This window comes from Sorex fumeus, unplaced genomic scaffold (assembly GCF_029834395.1).
Source record: "Sorex fumeus unplaced genomic scaffold, SorFum_2.1 ptg000007l, whole genome shotgun sequence".
Classification (NCBI taxonomy): Eukaryota; Metazoa; Chordata; class Mammalia; order Eulipotyphla; family Soricidae; genus Sorex; species Sorex fumeus.
This window is the reverse complement of record NW_026606064.1, coordinates 38,960,535-38,984,189: the sequence shown is the minus strand read 5'-3', so window position 1 is coordinate 38,984,189 and position 23,655 is coordinate 38,960,535. Positions and strand designations below refer to the sequence as shown.

Here is a 23,655-nt window from a genome sequence, read left to right as displayed (position 1 = left end):
GAGGGCAATAAGAAGTATAGTAAGTTAAGAGCACAGTCATGGAACAAACTTTGTCATGAACCAAAAGAAGTAACAAAAGAAGCCTATTGGGGTTAGGAAAAACTAATCTGGCCTGAGGACTGTAGTCTGAGAAATATAGTGGAATTTCCCCAGAAAAAGCTACCACTTTACCATGAGTCCAGAGAGACCATTTTAAGCTTAGTCTAGGGTATAGAAAAATGTCTATATCTCTTACTGTGTTTATACAAAATGACTAGAAATATTATTAAGAAGTAAGTTTAATATGGTTGTTTAGCTGAATTACCAGGAAAGGAAAGGAGAAAGCAATATGCCCCTAAATGGAATTCTGCCCCTGTGTGGATCTCCCAGAAGGAATCTAGGCTACTGAAGCCCCTAGATGGAATGTGTGAATCTCCTAGAAAGATTTCCCCTGAAGAAGAGGCTTTACATCTATTGTTTATGTTAATGTTCAGCCACACCTGTGTATAATTGCTACCCCCAAACCCTTCAGGATTTCTCTATAATAATCATAATTGATTTGAATAAACTGCCACTGGTTACCAGCCTTCATTCAGGGGCGGTGGTCATTAGCCTCCAGCACACCAAGGGACCCCGGTCACCACAAGGCAGTAACTCAGAGAACTGGTGCACAAACAGGGACATCTCAGGCAACAGTGTGTATATACCATAGCTTTTTATTCAGGCATCTTTTCTTCAGCGTTTGAATTGTTTCCAGGTTTTTACTATTGTGAATAGAGCTGTAATGAACATAGGAATACAGATTTTTTACTGCATTGTGGTTTGGGACCCTTGAGGTATATTCACAAGAGTGGAGTTTCTGGATCATATGGAAGTTCCATTCCTTGGGGTTTTTCTTTCTTTTTTTTTGTTTTGAGGAATATCCATATTGTATTCCAAAAAGGCTAAACCAGTTGACGTGCCCACCAGCAGTGAATGAGGGTCTCTTTTTTCCCACATACGTGCTAATACTAGTTGTTGTTGTTCTTTTTGATGAGTTCCAGTCTCTGTAGTGTAAGAAGATATCTTATTGTTGTTTTGATTTGCATTTCCCTGATGATTAGTGATAGCATTTTTTTATACTAACGCTTTATCAGATAAGTGGTGGGCAAATAATTTCTTTCATCTGTGGGCCTTATTTGTATTCTGGTCATCTTCTCATCCACAAATAGCAAGGCTCTTCTTTCTTTCCTCTCTAGCTGCCCTTAATATCTTTTTCTTGACTACTTGCTATGGTAAGTACTTCCAGTAGTATATTGAATAGAGTTGGTGAGATTGGGCAATGTTGTTTTCTCCCTGATCTTAACTGGAAGGCTTTTAGTTTTTCTCCATTAAGTATAATGTTTGCTGTGGGCTTGTGGTAAATGGCTTTGACTATGCTGAGGAAAGTTCTTTCATTTCCCGTTTTATTGGGAATCTTTATTATGAATGAGTGCTGGGTCTTGTCAGATACTTTATCTGCATCTATTAATATGATCACTTTTGATTTAATATAGTGTATTAGGTTGATTGACTGGCATATGTTAAACTACCTTTGCATCACTGGGATGAATCCCACTTGATCATGGTGTTTAATCTTTGTGATGAGTTGTTGGATTTGATTTGTTAGTATTTTGTTGAGGATCTTTTCATCTATGTTTATCAAGGCTACTGGTCTATAACTTTTCTTTTTTGTGCTATAATATAATATCTCTCCAGCCACACTTATTATTTTCTTTAGCCTTAATGATGTTTGGTCTGAAACAGGAATGGCAGACTCTGCTTTTTATTTATTTTTTTTTTTTTATTGTTTTCCAGCCTTTAACTCTTGTAATTATGCAAGTTCACATGTGTCTCTCAGAGGATATCAGTAAATTAGACTTTGTTTCCTGGCTCATCTAGCCAATTTGTGTCTTTCAATAGGAGAGTTGAGACCATTGGCATTTAGAGAAATTATTGATGTAAAAGCATTTGTTGCCATTTTATGTGAAAATTTTGGTCACTTTTTCCACTTAATATGTTTATAGTTTGTTTGATTTTATAAATCCATGCAATATTTCTTGCAGAGTTCATTTCACAGTATTTAAATCTAAACAGTAATCTTATAGGGGTAGAGGATTCTTGATAGCAGGTTCTTTTTATTCATTACTTTTAGAGTATATCATTCCATTCTCTACTCTATTGTAGTTTTGTTTGAGTCCTCTCCTGAATTTTATGTTTATACTGGAGTATATGAGACTTAGTTTCTCTTTTGATCCTTAAAGAAATCTGTCTTTTTATGATTTTTACCAGTTTGATTACAATGTATCTCAGTGGTGTTCACTTTGGGTTTATTTTTTTTGGTGCTCTGGATCTCCTGGATGAATGTCCAAGTCTCCCTCCTCTGACGATAGATGGACATTTTCAGCTATTATCTCTTTCACCAGCTGTTCTTTCCACTTTTTTTCTTTTCTCTCCCAGATTTCTGTGATTTTGAGGTTTTCCCTCTTATTACTATTTTCCATTGCAAAAATGAAATCTTCTCGAATACCAGTTCTTTGTTGATAATCCTGTGTCTTGTCCTCAAGGTCACTGATACAATTTTCAGATTTTTGTCTTCTTCCATTCTGCTGCTAAGTTCGGCTACTTTTTTCCCTTTAGCTCCTTCAATTCTGTTTCAATGAGTTTTTTTATTTTTTTCTATAAATTTTTGACTTAATTGAATTTTTCTTCTAGTGATTTCATCCCTGTTCAGTGAATATCAAAAGAGCTGTTACTGCAGAGTCATCCTTAGGCAGCACTGAAAATTTTGATGTACTTGCAGACATTCCTGGTTATCTGTCTCGATCTGTTGAAGCCACTGAATTCCTTCATTATTTCTGGTGTCCTTTGGGTGCTAAGGGTAGAGCTCCAGGTTCAGTTTTGTTTTTTTTTTGAGTAGCCATCCAATGCTCCTGTTCTCTTTACCTTACGAGTGGGTTGGCTCTGTTGGATTTTGGCAGCCACAAATGCCTTGTAAAGATTTCTTCAATGCTTACAAGATCAGTGTGGTGCCTTTGGCTCTGACTTATGGGCACCTGGTTGACAACAGTGGATATGTAGCACCCAAGCCCTGTAGTTGCTTTAGCGCCAAGGTCTATCTGGCCCAGGATCTAGCCCAGTATTCACACCTGCTGGTGTCTGGCTCTTGATGTTGTATCACCATCCAGCTGAGTAGGACAGTAACTGGGAATTTTGGTCACATGTACCAAATCACAGATGTTTAGTATCCTGTTCTTCATAGCTATGAGGCTATTTTTGCAGTTACCAGCACTACTTTTGGGGGTGACTGTTACAACCACTGCCTAATGGATAGGGTTCACTTCCAGGTGACTGCTATATGTGGTGCCTCTGGAATGGCAGCTCCAAGTTGCTTTCTCCTAGAGATAACTGTCCATTATGCTGTGTACTGTGACCTTCTATTCTTTCTGACATGGATACAGGCACAAAACTCAACCTTTTTCAGTTACTTGTTCTGGAATTTAAATTAAAAAATTAAGCTTGGAGATGAAATTAATTTTATAATTGGAGATTGAGCACTTTAGGGAAGCTCCTGTGGCTCAAAGCTAACTGCCTCTTGTATTATCTGATTGCTGGAAACTGAAGGGTATGGCCTATTGGGGCTGAGTCAGCTTTGAGCCTGTCAGAGTGAGCCCAAGAATGAGCCTATCTCAGTGAAGCAATGAGTGTGACCCTGAGGAGCTGAAGGTGGGACCCTGATGATTTGGTGTTTACCTTTCTCTCAAAATGACTGTTCCCAGCCCTGGCTGGATGTGACTGCACCTCCCTTTCTTGAATTTAGTAAGTCCTCAGACTACAACTTTTGAGGTCTAATACAAAATAATTCTGTGAAAAGCCTAGGTGCTCATCAGAAATCTGTTGGGTGTTGGGGTAGGCATGTCAGCTAAGGTGATAGCCTGTTGAGGTGGAACAAAAACCACAGTCTCAGGAGAAGCCCACAGTGCTGTGCTGCTGAGACCATTATATTCCCAACTTAGCTAATGCCAGCATGAAACTGATGTAAGCCTTTGCGCTCGGCCCCTTACTGCTCTGGGTTGGCATTTCCATAAACGTGGGGGGGGGTGGGGGGAGGGGAATAGTAGCAACCTGTAATTCTAACTACCTGCAGTTCTGTCTTCTGCATAATTGAATCTCCCTATGATCTCCCTGTGTCTTTTCTGCAGTGGATTTTCTCAGTGAGACGGTGTTCAGGTCTTTTGCTTTTTGTTGTTGCTGTTGTTAAATTTTAATTTTTTTTATTAAGACACCATGGTTTACAAAGTTATTTATAGTGTTGTGCAGGAGGGTTCAGTTTTTATATGTTCTTTGCATTAATTCCCCAGGTGCAATTATAATACTAGGTCTTTTTGGCCATTTTTGCCCTGTCTCTCTGGATGTTTCTTTTGATTTTTCTCCCAGTTTTCTGATTTTTTTTCCTCTACTCTATTTATTCCTTCAAAAGCCATACATTGATTCTTAATTTTAGTGGTTATGTTTTCTCTGTCAACCGTTTGCTCTCTGGCAAGCAATTGAATTGGGTAGGAGGATTATTATAATCAAGTATGAAACTGAAGTGGTCTAAACTGGTTGTCAGTCTCTGTGACAAGAGAGCTGGTGAGTGGTTCTCTTTGGTTTCTGGGTAGTGAGTGGCCCTTGGGACTGGGTAGTGACCCTTGAGAGCCCTCTGTACCTGGATTGTTCATTAGAACTCCTCAGTGGTCCTCAGTGTCAGATCTGACCTCCCCAGTCCAACAGTATCTACAGAAGCTTAATTGATCTTCTTATTTGCAAAGCCATTTCTTCTGTTCAGTTAATGAAGTATTTACACTGAGTAAGAGGAAAGGATCAGAGAATGGTTAGCCCTACTTTCGGGCTGCTCTGGGAACATGGCTCTGCACTTCTGGTTGTTGGCTTCAGAGACTTTTTTTTCTGTGTATCACCCAGAATATTCAGATGTGTTTGCTAAGTCTGCAAGAAAGTACACTATTGCTGAAATCAGGATTTTTTTCCTTAATTCTGGGGACTAGAGAGAAAGTATAGCAGGCATGGCACTTGTTTGTACATGGCCAACCTGGGTTTCATCTTTTGCAACCCTTATGATCTCCTGGCCAGAAGTGATCCCTTAGCTTAGAGCCAGGTATAAGCCCTGAGCACTGCTGGATGTGGCTCAAACACAAAAACAAAAACAAAAAAGTAAAATAAATAAAAGCCAAACCCTAAACACCTGTTTCATTTGAAATAAAAAGTTAATTTGAGTTTGACAGATCACATATTCCTGAGCAGCAATGTTAAAATGAAAGTAAATAGAAATTACAATGGACTTGAAGGTAGGATGTATAACTTTTCTTAATTGCTCTTCTGATTACTCCCAGACCAAATTCAAAATAATGTCTCCAAACTCTGGATTTTTTAGCTGCACAGCAAGAATAAGTATTCTTCCACATTGTTATGAAGCTCCAAGATCTGTCAAAAGTTTTCATAAACTGCAGATAGGATATTTTTGTATTGTTATTGTATGTGACTTGCAGTTTATATGAGAAATGGGCTTTGATAATGAATAAACTATTACTCTTTTATTCTTTGTACTCTATGTCACTCTGAGGACAAATATTCAGCCTGATGTAACTGCCTCTGGGCAAAGGGTCTTGTTACATACAGTACAACATTGTAGAGTTTTGTTATGGACCAAAGTCAATCTAGGAAAATAACTTTGAAACAATGAGCCTGCTCATATCAGAAAGAAATCATAGTAAGAAAAAGGGGTTACTAGAGTGGTGGGAAAGTACTGAGAGGTGCAGCATAGCAGGCATATCCAGGAAAGCTAGAGTGGCTGAGAAGGAACAGGGAAAATTGGAAAATCACAAGGAGATGTAGAGAAATCAGGGCCTGAATGAGGCTGTGCGTCTGAATGAGACAGAGTGATGGAGGTATTTTTGTCACATGTCAGAACAGATTCAAAGCTCCATCTGAATTTTTTGTGCAAAGCCCATCTTTTTAAAGGTTTTTGTGTTAAGAGCAAGATTATTGGAGATAGGAATGGTGACAGGAGGTGAGGTGCAAGACAGGGAAACTGGAAGAAATCCAGATGAAAGGTGAGTGTGGCTCAGAACGAGGGGCTGGCATGGCAGTGGGAAGAGGTACCTGTATTTTGAAGTATCTGTATCCAGTACGCTAAAGGATTGGATGTAGAGTGTGGAGGAAGGGAAGGGGCAAGGACGAGGCCAAGGTTCTTGGCCAAGGAATTAGAAGGACAAACTTGCCCTTGCCTGAGAGGAAGGAGGGGATGCTCAGCTTAATAGTTTAGGAGTGACGGCTGGTACAAAGACTTCTGGTGAAATTCTGACTTTTTCCTTCAATCATTATAAACTGTGGCATGATGCCAAGCCACACCCTCCATCCCCTGCGTAGTTCCTCCAGGACTAAGCCTAAGGATAGTAAGCTGGCTGGGCTGTCACAAGGTGTCTCACAAGGTGTCAGTGGCCACCTCAGCCGTTACTGAGCACAGTGGCTGGCACATCATGATCATCAGCTATTTATAGTTAGGAAAGCATTGCTGGAAAAGGGGGCAAGTGATCCAGGTGGGAGGGTCGTGTGTGGGCCTGTGGAGAGATAGGAATCTGGAATTGAAGACACAAGCCTGGGTAGAAGCATCCATGTAGGATTTTATAGCACTTATCACTTGATCACTTGATCACTTGACTTCCCGTTAATCATCAGTTTGCTTAAGCAGGCACCAGTAAAGTCTCCATTTGTCCCTGTCACGTGCTAGTATAGCCCAACGGGGACGCAGTAATTACAATGGGTTTCATGAAGCACTTACCAATGGTATTTTAATCCTTTTTGTTATCTAGTGTTATACCATGTGTAATCTGTATAGTGTTATACTATCTAGACTATGTATACCACTGTATAATGTTATCTGCAGTATCTGTATATACTACGTGTATATAGTGTTAAATATAGAGATACTACTAAAAAGATTTTGGAGCCAGGGAGATAATACACGAGGTAAGGTATGTAACCAGCTCAGTGACAAACCTAGGTTTGATCCCTGGCATTACAAATGATCCTCTGAATACTGCCAGGGGTCACTCCTGAGAACAGAGCCAGGAATAAATAGATCTTGAGTTCCCGTAGGTGTGGCCCAACCCTCCATCCCCCAATAAAAGGCTAGTAATTAAAGGTGGTCCTCGGGATCACTCTGAGGTTTTCCTTGTACAGGATAAGCATCTTACTAGATCTGTATTATCTCTCCAGCCCAAGTTTACTCAGTTTTTAAATTTATTGCCATGGTGTTATGTGCACTTTAGCCTCTCTCTTTCTCTCTCATTCTCACTCTCCCCACCCCCCACTTTTCTCTAACTGTTGCATTTTTTTAATTTATACCAATATATCTGAGTATTAATAGGATTTTTAGTGGCTTTTGATTGGTCTGTTAGCCATTGGGGAGAGAGGCAAGAGTAGGTAGGACTGGGCCACACTTGACTGTGTTTAGGCTTACCCTGGTTCTGTACTCAGGGATCATTCTGGAGGTTTCAGGAGACCGTATGCAGTGCCAGGTATCAAACACATGCCAGACAAGCACACTACCAGCTGCACTGTCACTCTAGCTCCTGTTACCCAATTTCTATTTTATTCTTTTTTGTATATTCATACTTGCTTTCCCCATCATTTTATTTCTTCTCTTACATGAAAAAAAATTGCTCTACTTTGTTGGCCTTTTATTAATTTATTTTTATTTACTGCCTATTAAAGTCCATTTGCCACTCCAGTTGCCATTTTTAATGTTACTATATGCTCAACAAAACATTGAAATTAGAGATGTGTTAGTGTAGTGACAAGAATAAAATAGAATATATTTTAAGATGGAAAGTTAATGCCTTTTCCCATTCACTTCTGATTTTGTTGACTTATCTTGAATTTGACACAGATTCTTTTTTAAATTGTATTTTAAATCTATTTTTTATCAAATTATATTCTGGGGGGGCGGTGTTTGTTTAGGGACACACCTAGCAGTCCTCAAACGTGACTCCTTTTCTTCTTTTGAAATGAAGGCCATATAAACCTTTGTACATCCCCTAACCTGGTCCCACTTGCTTCTCGTATTTCCCTTCCCCCTGTCTCTTCCATTCTTTCTTTCTCCTCCCTATACTCAAGGGCAAGGTTGATCTGGGCATTGCCCCTTTAAAATACTTTTCCTTCATCAGTTACACTAAATACCACATAGAAGTGGTATAAGGATAACATGTTTGTCCTTCTTCTGGTCAACTGTAAGACATCTACTTAGCACAATGTCTTCCAGTTCCACTCATGTTGCTGCAGATTGCATGATTTCATTATTCCTTAGTATTCCATTGTGTATATACCACATCTTTATGGTCCAATTACATGTGATTGTACAGTTTCCAATTCCAGGTTAATTCCAAATCTTAGCTATTGTACTGAGTGCTGCAGTGGATAATGATGTGCATATGTTTTTTTGAATGAACGTTTCTCTTTTCTACAGATAAATACCCAAAAGTGGAATTGCTGCGTCAAATAGGAGCTCAATTCTGAGTTACTGAGAACCCTCCATACTATTTTCCACAGGGGTTGAACGAGACAACATTCTCACCTGCAGCAAATGAGGGTTCCTTTTTCACCATATAAACATACTTCTGTGTAAACAAATTTGAAAACTTACAGATATTTTTTTAGACATAGAAAACAGGAGACCTTCTTGGAGAAGGTGGCGTTAGCACAACAGCAAGCATAGGAGCTGGCAGAGGAATGGCAGCTCTCAACGCTGTGAACAGCTCATGGGGCCACAGAATTTCCGCATCAGTGAATGCGAGTGCCTCTTGGATATTCTGACCCAGGGAGAGCACCATTAAACCAAACCAGTTGGTCTCCTGTTGAAGAGCGTCAGCCGAAGTGGGACTTGAGGATGGCATCGGTGCACCACCAGCTGATGGAGATCCCGCAGCTCTCAGAGCTATAGGCACTTGGAGAGTTTTAAGGAGTGTGAACAGGGCTCCTGTGTGACTAATGGGGGGCCTTTAGTGCTAGATTTGGGTGACGTGTTCTTTTAGATTGGGTTTGTACAGATTCTTGTATTCACCGTTATTTTGGTGAGTTTTGAGGGCATATTTTGATTGGACTATGCTAGTTGACTATTGACCTAATGTGGTTGGGGTAGCCAGGCTGCACTTCTAAGACCTCAGTAAAGGAGACTAAGATATGGGTACAGTGCACTATGAAAAGGGAAATTAACTGTGTGCCGCTCCCACCCTGGAGGCCACGCCCCACACCACAGGTATAACTGTTGCGGGTGAGGCCCTGCCTTGGCACAGATGCTGAGGTCCAGTTCCAAGTCCCACTTTTAGTTGATCTTCTAGAATCGCTAGGATCCCTTTTTGCCTGGGCACCCATTTAGGCACTGTGACTGAACAGGGACCTTCCTACTTGCTGTTGCTGTTCAACACACCACCTGTATCCAATTTTTAAAGATTTTTTTTTGTGTAAGAAATTTAAAGCCATTATTCAGACAGATCCTTGGGAACTCAAGTAAATATGAACACATATGCCCTGCCCAGTCCATCCTCTTTTTCCCAGCATCACGATGCTTCTAGCGCACATTATTTGGGAGAACAGAACTAACTGCAAACACTTCCTGCTGCTGACTTCAAATAATCTAGTTTCTCCTCAATTTCCAGAGAAACTGTAAAAGTAACTCCAGCGTCCACTTCTCCTTGAGTTTCTATTTGGGGTATTCTTTTCACTAGTTCTTGCACAGTGATGAACACCATGCTGGTAGATTCTTTACAGGAAAAAATAATGGGGGGACACAGTGACAGTACAGCAGGTAGAACATTTGCCTTGCACACGGCTAACCTGAGTTCTATCTCCAGCATACCATACTGTCACTAGAGCACTGCCAGGAATAATTCCTGAGTGTAGAGCCAGGAGTAACCTGTGAGTATCACTGGGTGTGGCCCAAAAAGCCAAAAAAAAAAAAAATAGAAAAAATTATGCATGCCAAACACAGTAACAACAAAGTCTCCAATGGAGACGTTACTGGGCCCGCTCGAGCAAATCGACGATCAACGGGAGGGCCTTTTACCTTTATGCTGTTCTCTTAAAGAAAATCTTTCAGCCCTTTATTTCTGGCTCAATTTGTGAATGTGTGATTTGAAGTTCCATACGTTCATGCACACACTCATGGGGTTTAAGATATTTGTTTTTGTTTGTTATCCTTTTTAGTCTTCAAAATAGGAGAATACTTCAATGTCTTGATTGCTAATTCCTAGCAAAACATGGCACCTTATGAATATGTAGAAGAATTTTAATAAGGTGACAGCCCTCTGTGTTCTGAAAATGTTTCCAAAATCTCTTGAATCTTCTAAATGCTCATGGAAGCCTAGGATCCCTGCAGAAAAAAGGGAAATGAGAAAATAGACATGATTGGATTCATTAAGTTTAGTATCATTTTAGTATGAAAATGCTTTCTTCTCTCTCCTTTTAGTTCTCACATGGGTGCATAAGTCATTCAACCCAGCCGGCTTAGCTCTACACTTCACACTTCACACTGCATTGAGCGGTTCCTAATTGCAGAGAATATGACCTTCTAGTGTGGTTATTTCATTTGCATTACATATCAAATTCCAGAGAATGACATTTTTAGTAATATATATTGACCACTGAACCTTGCAGTTTCCTGCTTCCTTAGTCTAACAATCTGCTTCTAGAAAGTGAGATAGTGTAGAGGTGGGGACAATTAGCTTCAGTCAGCTTGTCATTAAAGACAGCCTACCAGACCTCTGAGAAAGAACAGTATTAATTCCAGAATGTAGTTTTTCTCCCCACATAACAATGACTGGCATATTATGCAGTACTCTCATGATTAACTGAAATCAAACTATCCATATAACTAAAACAAAAGAAACCTATGCTGTGATTCTTACTAATTGCTTTTATTTTATTTTTTTGTTTTGTTTTCTTGGGCCATGCCCAGCACTGCTCAGTGGTTACTCCTGTCTCTGAACCCATGAATCACTCCTGGCAGGGCTTAGGGAACCATATGGGATACGGAGGACTGAACCCAAGTTGGCTGCATGTGAGGCAAGCACCCTACCCACTGTATGTTGCTCCAGACTTCCTGCATTATAGTTGCATTTCTTTCTTGATCATTTTCAGAACTTACTTGTCTATAGTACTAGTCTCTCCCAAGGAAGGGAAAAAATCCCTGTCTGTTGCCCACTTTCAGGTGTAGCCATTGTTGTGGAATTTCAGGACACTTGGGACAGTCTGGCAGCTGCTTGAGTGTCAGTCATCCTTAACTGCTTTAGCTATGACTAAGCTCCAGAGTATTTTTTTTAAATTTTTATTTTATAAAGTAGTCCGTAATATATCATTACATTCAATACTCAAACACCAATCCCACCACCATTACACCTTCATACAACCATATTTCGGATGTTTCCCTCCCAAACCGCAATCCCTTCCTCAAAGCAGAACTGAAATAATATATTTTTTATTGCTTGTTATGAAAATCTGCTGAGAAAGCTAGAGAAAAGTATCTTTAGAGGAAACAATGTGAGGATTGTTGTATTTCACCCAGGAGCATTAAGCCTTTCATTAAGAAATCACTGACATGTTGTTAAAGGTTGAGCCTTATGTGTTTTGTATGTATTTGTCTGTAAAAAAAATGTATATTTCCCTCTATGATTGGTTGCCTCCTATTTTGTGCCCTGCCAAATGTGATGCAGTAATCCTGGAGTATGGGTAGAGTATTTGGTTTGAACAGGGCTGCGTGGTCCAGCAATAGATGCACTTGTGGTTGAGGCTTGGCCCAAGCGTGTGGAGAGTAGCCATGGGTTGTGGTGGCGACTGAGTTGCGGAAGTTTTCAGCTCTCAGGGCTGAGTCCCTTGGGGCAGGGAGGGGTCTCACCCACCCCACTCATGTGCTCTGAGTGAAACAGCCTGACAGTGGGCCCGGTGGCATGGTTAGGGAGAGCCTCATGTTGCTCCCTTCCAGGAGAGGAGAATGTGTGATCTGGATGGTGGCCAGTGACGTGATTATTTGGCACCAGCCAGAGGTAGGTTATGGACGTGATTGCTGAGTCTCCAGAAAGCACCAGAGTTTTGATTTGATTTTTTTTGTTAGAATATCTTGTCTGTGAGTTGGGATGGGCACCTAAGCAGTTCTCAGTGGGGCTTGTAGCATTCTCCAGGCCATACTCTGCTAAATGGCTCTGTGCAAGGGTCAAGTGAAGTGATACTATTTGGGTTGGTAGTACTCACAGGTCTCTGGGGGGTGAGCTTCTCTAGTGATGCTTGGGAGAACAGGAAGTGTTAGTGATCTAACTCAGGACCTCACCCATGCCTGGCATACCCTCCAGCCCTTTGTGCTATCTTCCGGGCCCCAGGATTTTTTTTTTCCTTTTCCCACTGCTTCCACCATTCAACACGGTTGTGCGCCCAGCTTCCAGAACTCCATCCTGCTGCAGTTAAGTCACCTTTTCCATGTGAAGGTGTGTGGTGAGGGCTCCGGGATCCATCCAAGCTTTGGCTGCCAACCCAGCCTTTCTTCCAGCTGATGTCTCACTAGGTCAACCTCACAGAGTATCCTCAAAGACATTGGATCTTATCAATGATCCAGTGTGTTCCCATCCCATTGTGTTCTCAGGAATCTGGCACCTTTACCTCCATTCTGGCCTGTTCTTTAAATTTATGGGACCTACCTGTGTGTCCCTGATACTGGTTATGCTGGGCCAGATTCTACCATAATAGGGCCTTTTCTTCTCGAGTATGTAATACTTCGGCAGCTTCAGCTAGAGCTGTAAGAGCCCTGATTTTGTTTTATTTTGGGTTTGGGGATACCATGAACAAACCAGTCGATCTGCTGTATCTGCTTAGGGCTCACTCACAGTGTTGCTAAGGTAACCTTGTGAAACAGGAATCACCATCATGCAAGACCTTACCCTCTGTCTCTGGCCCAGTTTTTAAGTAGCCCTTTAATACTCTGGTGGTTCTGCATCTGTAGTCCAGACATGATAACCTCTCTGTCCTACAGAGGCCTGCACATACCTCACCTTTAGATGCAGTTCACAGCTGCTCTGTACAGTTTCACATGGGAGGAGCAAGTGGCAGATTGAGTTCCCATGCCTACAGGCCCTGCAGCACCTACACCAACACCATCTGTGGTGTTTGCAGTTAGCTTGTCTGCCTTTTCTGGATGAAAGAGAACAGTCAGCAGAGGACCAGCCCAGTTCTAAATACACTTTTGTGATGGGTCTGCAAAATTCTTCGTGCTTGCGTTAGGCAAAGTGTGTGTGTTCACAAAATATGTGGGTACTCGCCGCGTGTATTCAATGGTCATGAGCTACTTCCCCACCCCGGGCTGCCACCGCAGACAGACTAAAGGAGGGAACAGGGCTTCCAAGATGGTTGGTGGTCAGTCGACATTTATTCCAATCTCCGTTCTGCTTTATTCCATTGTCCCCACATGCCTATTCCAATTTCACTGAGCATGCCCCAGTCCAGTCTCACACTGCCCCCAATTCCAGTCTCCTACTTTCCTCCATGCTAGTGTCCTCATGTCCAGACTTGCAGCCTTATTCATCGACCCACTGACCCAATTCCCCAGAGTTGGAGGTAGCAAATACACCTAGGTGAGATAGCACAATAACATATGTAAAACCTTCCTTCTAAGGAAGCTCTTCTAGGACAATATCTTATCCTGCTAAGAGATCTGCACAGTCCAAGGGCAGAATTTCATCTAAGGGTGTATTTCTCCTTCCCTTAGCTCATATCCATTTAAAGGGTCATTTTAAACTTGCTTCTTAATAATCTTTCTGGTCATTTTGTATGGACACAGTAAGAGATATATTATGCCTAAAGGGTGGCTCTCTTGGGGACATCTTGCTGTAGATCCCAGACTACAGCCCTCAAGCCTGATTAGTCCTTCCTAACCCCAGCAGGGTCCTTATCCAGTTGTTTCTCTTTGAGTCATGACAGAATTTGTCCATGACTGTGCTCTTAACATTATAAGTTTTATGGCACATGGCCTATCCCATTTTAATGCCAGCATAGCTTTCAGTTTGCCCTGGGTCCATCCAATCCCTTCATCAGGACCCTCCTTTTTGGGTGCTAGGAACTAAGAGCAACTGAGGCTTAGATGCCCAGGAGTAAATATTATTCAGAGTCAATAACTCCCAGGTTACAAAAGCATAGTATTAACTGTCTTCCTGTGTCTATACAAAAAGGACATTGCTCTAAAGTAAACTGTGCACAGGACATAAGGGAAAGAGAAAAAGCAGTATTTCACTTACAGATACAAAATCCAGAGTCCTTAGAAGGATCTGACCTTACAAGTCACAGGGTCTGATTTGGGGTATAGGTGGTAAACAGGGGAAGCAGAGCACAGAGGAGAAGTTAAACACAGAGGAATGGGAGTGCCTTGGGAGCACTGTGATGGGTGTATCTCAATAAACCTAAGCTCCGTGCGGCAAGAGAGAAAAGATAGAGGAGAAAGGATGAACCACTGTTGTCGAACAGCAAAATAGATGAAAAAAGAACAGTGACATACCATTGGTACCACACTGCAGAAAGAGGCATTGTTAACTGAAAAGCACAATAGAGGTATTTGTGCTTGTGAGAATAAGTGGAATGTCACTATTTAAAAACATGCTTCTAACCACAGTGCCTAAAGGAAGGAGAGGAGAGAAAGGGAAAGGAAAAGTTTCTGCCCTAGAAACAGGCTGGGGCACTGGGGTGGGGTAGCTGGGGGGGCAAGGAGGAAGGGAAACTGGACGTTGGTGGCAGGGAAATGTATCCTGGTGAAGAGATGGGGAATGGAACATTGTATGACTGAAAACCATGAATAGCTTTATAACTGTGTATCTTATGGTGATTCCTTTTAAAAAATGCTCACCCCACCCACCACTGCCCCCTTCTACCCACCCCCCATGATAGAAAAAAATGTTCTTAGTTCCTTTTCCCTGGAATCACTCATCCAGTTTTGCTGTTTCCAAACACTGTCACTCTGTCTCAGAATAGGCCAGTAATTTTTGAGGTGATGAAACTAACCCCTGTCTATCTTAGCTGGTCAGTCTGTGCTGTGCTCTCCAGGAGCCTTACTGCATCCTAAAGGGCTTCATCTTGAGTGGGTGGTGTTTCTTCTCTTCGAGGTGTCAACGAAAACAGTGGCGAGTGGATCTGCCAGCTACCAGTGTGGTGATCACGTTTCACAATGAAGCCAGGTCGGCCTTGCTGAGGACAGTGGTCAGGTGAGCACTACCTGACCCATTCCTATCCATTCCCACATGTTGTAGCTTCTGGGAGGGAGTGAACTACCCTAGCTGTGCAATCCTGACTCTGTATTGAGGAATCACTCCTGAAAATACTTGGGGACCATATGTGATACCAGGGATAGAATCCAGGTCAGCCACATGCAAAAGGCAAGTGTTTTAACATTTTCACAGCACTCTCTCCAACCCTAATGTTGCAGCTTTTGAGAGCAGAGAGTTTGAGAACAGTTCCTTGGCTATGATCTTATCCACAGGTTGTGAGCCCAACACCACTAGACTGGGGTTATCTGGGTAAACACACAAGCCACTAGACCATAGTGCACAGGAGGGGTCAGTGTCTCTTTCTGCCAAGAACTGACACCAAGATAGGAGAATTGCCTGTCCCGATTGATATTCCAAAGATCAGTTACTTTTATCTTTGTCTTTTCTCAGTGTACTTAAGAAAAGCCCACCCCACCTCATCAAAGAAATCATCTTGGTGGATGACTATAGCAATGACCGTAAGTACCAAGACCAATCTCACCCTAAGTGGCCCTTCTATCAAATGCCAGCTTTTCTTCAGTGTCGTTGCTAGTGAAATTTTCATGAAAGATAGGAATAAGGGCCTCAGAAGGAAGAGGGATCTCTGTGAAGGTCAAAAAAAAATTATTAGTCTGTCAATGATCAAGAATCACAATGCTTGAAAACAAAGCCCTTAAGGACTTTGAAGTTCATACTACTCTGCTGTTCTTTTTCTAGCTGAGGATGGAGCTCTCCTGGGGAAAATTGAGAAAGTGCGGGTTCTCAGAAATGATCGCAGAGAAGGTAAGACACTGTGTTAAATTTTCTACCAAGGCAGTTGGATTCCTACTTTTCCAGAATCGAGTAATAACTTAAACATTTCATCAAAAAAAAAAGTTGTCTCCTGTTTTTCTCCTGCCAAAGCCTCTTGAAAGCTCTGCCAGCAAATACTGAATGAACGTTTAGAGTTTAACTAGTGGAAATTATATACCAGAGCAAGAGTTCAAATTACATTTTTATTTATGTATTTGGAACTTTTTTCCCCCCACCCCACAATCTAGAAAGAAAGTCATATGCCCCTTGAGTACTAGAGTTAGGAAGAAAAATAAAGATTTTTGCAGTGAGAAATTGAATTAATTGGAATTCAAGTTTGATAGCCTGCTGAAGGTGAACCATTGTGTGTGTGTGTGTGTGTGTGTGTGTGTGTGTGTGTGTGTGTGTGTGTGTGCGAGCAAGAGAGAGAGAGAGAGAGAGAGGAAGTTCTGCAATTACCCACTTACTGGATTTTGTAAATGCCTACTTCAAAACCTGCTGTCAGTCTTGTCTGGGCCAGAACTGGTCTGTAGCTGAGTCTGCTCTGTTGGCAGGCATAAGAGAGACTCCAGACAGGGGAAGTATTACTTTGAAGTGTCTGGGGAAAACAGCTGAAAGCATAATATAATTAGCATTCAGTGCACCAGTGCTGGTTTAGAGTTTGCTTAGCTAGATCCTAGGTTCCACCATGGTCCTGAGAAGAAATCTTTCAGTATAGTATTGACAAGCTTTAAAACATGAGCTGTTTTTGCTATTTGAAGATGATTTTGTAGATCCTAGAAAAGTGGTTGTATTTTTTGATCACTGTATATCTTTATCCTGGTTCCTTGTGCAGACCAGCTGGAGTTAAGGAAAGCAGCTTTTCTTAGCAAGAATTTCATTAGCCAGTAAAGTTATTGAGCCTGTTAGGGTAATGTCATCAGCTCCATATTTTAACCAACAAAGATCGTAGCACAGATGTTCGTGATACATAAAAATAGGATCAGACTTGTTCCTCATCAGCCTTTGTTTCCTGGACTTACACACTTAGAATAAACCAAAATCATGAGGTGAGCCCAAAATATTGCATTATATTTACCCCTTTATAAACTGCAAATTAACTCTTTGAATTTATTACTCTCTGCCAACAGAATAATAATAAAAAAAGCAGTTGAAAAAAACAACAATTTTTAAATTTTTTTTTTCTGTCTTCCATTTTTGGGCAATACCCAGCAGTGCTCAGGGGTTACTTCTGGATCTGAGCCCAAGGATCAGTCCTGGCCAAGTTCGGGGAAACCATATGGGATGCCAGGGTTTGAACCCAGATCACTCTTATGCAAAGCAAGTGCTGTCCCACTGTACTATCTCTCCAGTCCCCAGAAAAAATTATTTTTCACATTGGTATTTTATAATTGTGACAGATCACTTACTTACCTTATCAGAGAATGCTTTTAACCTGCTAAGATATCATGGTAATGCTTCTAAAGATGAACTTTTCATTTGCTTTAGGTTTGCTTTTCATTTGCTTTAAGAGGTTTATTTAGATAAGAACTTGATGCTTTTGAGAGGGAAAATTGTTATGGTAAGCCTATATGGAACAGATGAAATATCTGGAATTACCCCCACACTCTAATAGATATGTACTTGTATGTGTGTATGTATCTATTTGGCCATATACACAAGTATTTACAATGATATTGAATAGAAGATGCAAAATCAGACTTGCTATTCAAAGCTCATCTCTTCCTTGAATATGTATCTTGCTTGTTTGTCTCTAGATCTCTGCTTTTTTCACTCTGGTGAAGTCTGTATTCTCTCTTAAATACTTATGTCCTCTCCTTTCACTTTCCTCACATCTAAATAAGTTTCAATGAAGTCTATCTTGCTTCACTTAAAAAAAAAAAAAGAGGATGAAGATGATACAGAATCAATCACATAAAAAAATCACATAAAATGTAATGATAGTAAAAAAGCAGTCTTAGGTTTAATATTAAAAATGAGGATCTCATAACAATAATTTCTTAATCTGGATATTTACAGTCATGGGTAATTAAAAAGATCATGCTTTGAATAAAATTCACTATATTTCTAGAGTCAGGCCTTGTCATGTGCATTTTTAAGCCATTTAGATGATTCTGATGTGCTTTGAAAAGTGAAAGCTTAGTCCTTCTTTCTCATTTTACAGATGAAAATATTAGAGCCCAATTATAGTATGTGGCTTTCATGTTCATAATCTAAGTTCTGCCTTTTTTCCTCTCTTGACTATTTCTTGACTGATTTGTATTTTCCCCAATTTTATTGATAATATTATAAATATGTATAACTGTATTAATTTGAGGTCTATAAGCATACTGACTTAAATATATTTATATTGAAAATGATTGTTGTAGTGAGTTTTAATAGCCTCATTCACCACAATAACAAAATTTTTTTTTAATGTTGAGTTTCAAGATTTACTCTCTGTCATTAACTGTCACCATGCTATCACCATGCTATAATTAACTATGGTCACCATGCTGTTTCCCAAACCTCGTTTCTCTTACAATTGGAAGTTTATATGGTTTGATCAAACTCACCCACACTTTACTCCCAACCTCTAGCAACCACCAAACTCTTTTTCTCTGAGTTCAGTGTTCTGAATCTGTGTAGTATTTTCTTCATCCATGTGACTTATTAAATAATGCCCTTAAAGTCCTTCATGTTGTCACAGATAGCAGGATTTCTTTCTTTTATATAGAATTATATTTCCTTTTGATGTGTGTGTATCCTCTGGATGGATCATATTTTCTTTATTTATCCATTGCAGGACACTAGCTATTTCTGTGTCTTGAGAGACTCTTGTAAATAATGCTTTACTGAACAGTGGAGTGTTGATATCTCTCTCACAAAACAATACCCAGAAGTGAAATTTCTGGATCATGTGGTAGTTTTATTTTAAATATTTTTAAATTTTTTAAAATTTTATGTATTTATTTATTTTTGCTTTTGGGATCACACCCAGCAATGCTCAGGGGTTACTCCTGGCTCTGCGCTCAGGAATTACTCCTGGCAGTGCTTGGGGAACCATATGGGATGCCAGGGATTGAACCCAGGTCGGCCACATGCAAGACAAACGCCCTACCCACTGCTCCAGCCCAATTCTAAATATTTTGAGGAACTTCTATCTAATTTCCAGAATGGATGCATCAGTTTATATTCCCACTAACACTGGTGAAGGGTTCCCTTTCTCCACATCCTAACCAACACTTCTATTGTATTTTTTATAATAGTCATTATAATTGGTAGGAGGTAATATCCAATTTCCTCAATTTCCCTCCCACCCACCAGCCTCCTTCTGTAAAAGGCACTTTTTCCTTATAGATGCTGTGGTTTACAGTACTGTTCTTACAGCAAATACAGTCTGTGCAAATTATATAAAGCCCATTTTAACTAGTGTGAAGAACCTAAAAACATTCTTATTGACTGTGAATAGTTGGTGTCATTTTTATGTCTATTAAGACCAGCATAAGAGTCAGACATGATATCACCTAGAGACAAATACACTATTTATAATAAGACTCTATGTGGTAATCAAATATTTGTTACTAGATCACAAATATACAGACCAATAGTTGAACTCATTTTGTGTAAAAATCAAGCATGTGATAAGTCTTGTGATAGCTTGTGATAAGTCTTTGAAGACAAATCTATTTGCAACATGGTTACCATTAAATTATCAGTTAAAGTCAGCATCATTAGCACTTGAAGTGTCTGGTTGACACCTTACTTAGCCCAGCTAATTGGAAAACTCTTGCAGTCAGAGGAAAGTGTTTCTTAAAGTTCTGCGTGTCATTTGCTTGATAAATGAGATGTCAGTTATGTAAAGACTTTTCTCAGAGGGCATCTTTGCTTTCTCAAATAGTCATCTTCCCAGGCATCCAATTAATTTCACAAAAAGAAGTTGGAATTAGACTGGTCCTGCCACACAAGTCTGCCATTAATGAGTCCTGCTGCTGGGGCTGTAGAGCTGAGTCAGGGGTTGGTATCGGTGCTGAGTTGTATGATTTTTGTTGCTTTTTCCCTCAGATTCTGTGTGCTCTCCCCACTAATGTACTTTTGAATTCACTTCAACAGGTCTGATGCGCTCACGGGTCCGGGGGGCTGACGCGGCTCAAGCCAAGGTTCTTACTTTTCTGGACAGTCACTGTGAGTGTAACGAGCACTGGCTGGAGCCTCTCCTAGAGAGGGTTGCTGAGGTGAGGAGCTCAGTGGGAGGACTCAGGCTTCAACTGGGGTCTTCTGTGATGGCCCACAGAATGCCTCCTTTACTTGTGTTCAAAATTTCACTGCAGGACTCTACTGGTAGGTGGAGAAAATATTTTGCCATGTAGGAAAATTGCAATGCAGAGAGGCTGGGGAAACCTGATGAGTATAAGACGGTACTTTTCTTAGGAGGATTTTCCTTCCTGCTGCAGCTCTTCAGTGCTCTCTGGATTCTTAAGTGGCAAGGTACTCAGAATAGTCCTTGGCCTCTCCAAATTGAGTTACTTTTTTAAAAGTTTTTTTAAATGATTTATTTATCTTGCTTTTTGGGTCACACCCAGTGGTGCTTAGGGGTTATTCCTGGCTCTGCACTCAGGAATTACTCCCAGCACATTGCTCAGGGGGACCATATGGGATGCTGGGGATCGAACCCAGGTCAGCCGCTTGCAAGGCAAAAGTCCTATCACTCCAGCCCTCCAAATTGAGTCTTTACTGCTTTTGTGCCAGCTGAGGGTGGGAGCGCTCAGCTAGGGAAGCTCAGGAGGGCATAAGGCTCTCGCCTCCAGCTATGCTGCTGCCTGTGAGAACCAGCCTTTGTGAAGGGGCAAGGGGCAACAGTGACTACTTAGGGACAGGTGTCTGTAAGGGTGATCTGTGGGCACACTTTGTGCAGTTCAATCTTCAGAATGCCTATAACAATATATCTCTGCCTTTTGTCATTTCTCCTGCCTTCTGCTGGTTTCACTATCTGTTGTCTTCCTTCTAAGAAAATTCCCCTTGGGGTAATACAGCAAACATAATGAAAGTACAGGAGAAATCTAAGATAAACAAATCACTCCTTTGTACCGCATAGCCAAGATAATTAATGGAAAGTAAGTTAGGAAATATTAAATAGCCTCAAGATACTGGTGATTATGATAATTCTACTTGCTACCATTTCTTGATTACTTGATACTTGACAGGTGTGGAAGCAGATGGAGAGAGGAGCTTCTCCAGAACTGCCTCATGTTATTGTCTTCTTTTGTGGGAAAGGATTCTTGTTGGGGGTTTTAATCCTTACTCTTTTTTTATTTGTATTGTAGGACAGAACTCGAGTCGTGTCACCTATCATTGATGTGATTAATATGGACAACTTTCAGTATGTGGGAGCATCTGCCGACCTAAAAGGCGGTAGGTGCCTTTCCTGTTCTGTCCTGATGCTTTTCTGTCCACACTGCATCTAAACACTGCTGCCCCTCGGTGTTGTGTTGTGAGTGGCAGAAGCGATAGGTTTGCACTGTCTGTGAGTATGCTCCAAGCAGAGAGCATCCCTGTGCTTGATGAATAGATTCTCATAGCACTGTCCTCCCGTTGTTCATCTATTTGCTCGAGCGAGCATCAGCAGTGTCTCCATTGTGACACTTGTTGTTACTGTTTTTGGCATATCGAATATATCACAGGGAGCTTTCCAGGCTCTGCCATGCAGGTGGGATACTCTCAGTAGCTTGCCAGGCTCTCCGAGAGGGATGGAGGAATCAAACCTGGGTCAGCTGCATGCAAGGCAAACGCCCTACCCACTGTGCTATCGCCCCAGCCCAAGATTCTCACAGAGAGTGAAAAGGAGCATTTTTTTCCTTTAAGGAGCTCACTCTTTCCTGTTGTTCTCTTATCTCTTTAACCTTCTGTCATTGTTGTGACACATGTGGTTTTGTACACACAATTTTGTTGTCATTTTTTAATGAGAGAAGATTAAGTCTTCCCCGTAGGACTCTGGTTGTGAACACTTCAGAGCTGACAGGCTGTGTGTGTTGAGTGTCACACTGCCAAGGATCTTTGGAATTGAAGGAGCCTATCTTGGCCTCCTCTTTCTCCAGTTCCCCTTGATGGCTTGAGTATTCTTGGGCACATACCCAGCTACCTGGTCATCCATGTGGAGACTTAGTCATCCCTGACTCTGCAGGAACAGTTAACCTTGGAACCTTTTTGGGCCTGTGCTGCTGACTGACCCATCAATATGCTAGACCAGCCCAGAAACTCTTTACCCGCTGCCTCCCTTCTGCCTTGTTCAGGCTATGGACACTGACATTGTTGGGACAGATAAGTTCCAAAGCCAGAGCACACCTATGAGAAATCTGAACTTAAGTGTGGCACTAAGAGGCAGAATGCTCAAAAGTAGATGGGTCTCGAGCTCTGAATTAGACTGTTCTGACAGAACCTTGCCGATGCAGTCTATTGACTGCTAGGGAGTTCCATTAGGTCACCTTCTCAGTCAGACTGACACCTTACGGCTGGGTATAGAGACCAGGCTTTGCAATCCTGAGTGGTCTGTGAATTTCAAATGTGTATCCAAAGTTTGCCAGGGTTACCAAATACTCAAACCTGCTACATCTCTGGGGCTCTTTTTCATCTCCAAGTTTTCCTTCCTCCATCTTGCCCCACTGCATTTCTGTCTCCTGTGTGGTTCAGTTGCAGCTAAGAGATGTTGAGGCAGTGAAATTTATAGGGACTCCCTCGTTATGTCCTCTTGATATGTGGCCTTGTGCTGGAGAAGTGTTAGAGGCAGGTGGCTGAGTTATCCAGCTAACTTTTTATGTATCACCTCCTTCTTCCAACCACTGTTTCCCTTCCACATTTTTGTTCTTTGGGGCTTGTTCCCCTCCACCTGCAATTTTTCTTTAATTTTTCAGTGAGTCTCATTCATCCAAATGTCAGATACTCTTAAACTGAGGGTCAAGGCAGTGGGAGCACACAGCAGTTCTTGTCAGCTCCACTTGTTCCCTTCTGTTACCGGCAGGTTTTGACTGGAACTTGGTTTTCAAATGGGATTACATGACCCCTGAGCAGAGAAGAGCCCGGCAAGGCAATCCAGTTGCCCCCATCAAGTAAGTACCAGACGTCATGTAGAGTGCCCCTGCTCAGGGAACCCTGGGCACTGGGCTCCCAGTTTCTCAGGGACCCACTCAAGAGCTTCATTAGATCTTATGCCTCCTCAAGGAGGGAAAAATACTTAGAGATTTCTTTTCCCCAGCTCAGCCTAGGTTCTGTGTACAGTGGCGAACTTGCCACTTTTCTGTGTTCAGTCAGATGTGTTATATTGAGCATTTTCCACAGCTGGGTCTGTCTTCAGGTTGACCTCAGAGACCAGAGGCAGGAGTGGGCGGCAGGCACACACATGTCTCTCTGCTGCTGCCGTCCTGGTCTGTGGTGTTTCCTCAGCAGCCATGCCCCACTGTGTGTCTTGTGCTCACTGACACCTGTCTTTGGAATTCCCAGGCTGTGACTTAGCTTCATGGTCGAAGCCAGTCAAGACAATGGGACCCAGAGCTGAGTAAGAGGA

At 41.5% G+C, this 23,655-nt stretch overlaps 1 protein-coding gene across 2 annotated transcripts in view; it reads left to right on the top strand.

Moving 5' to 3' along the window:
* GALNT2 (polypeptide N-acetylgalactosaminyltransferase 2) overlaps positions 1-23,655 on the top strand; it is a 230,287-nt gene that overhangs the window by 184,697 nt on the left and 21,935 nt on the right. For both annotated transcript variants that reach the window (XM_056130748.1, XM_056130739.1), the window contains exons 4-9: positions 15,186-15,284; positions 15,738-15,805; positions 16,044-16,109; positions 20,211-20,332; positions 21,422-21,509; positions 23,113-23,200. In XM_056130748.1, coding sequence (XP_055986723.1) covers positions 15,186-15,284; positions 15,738-15,805; positions 16,044-16,109; positions 20,211-20,332; positions 21,422-21,509; positions 23,113-23,200 — 531 coding nt within the window. The remainder of the gene's footprint in view (positions 1-15,185; positions 15,285-15,737; positions 15,806-16,043; positions 16,110-20,210; positions 20,333-21,421; positions 21,510-23,112; positions 23,201-23,655) is intronic.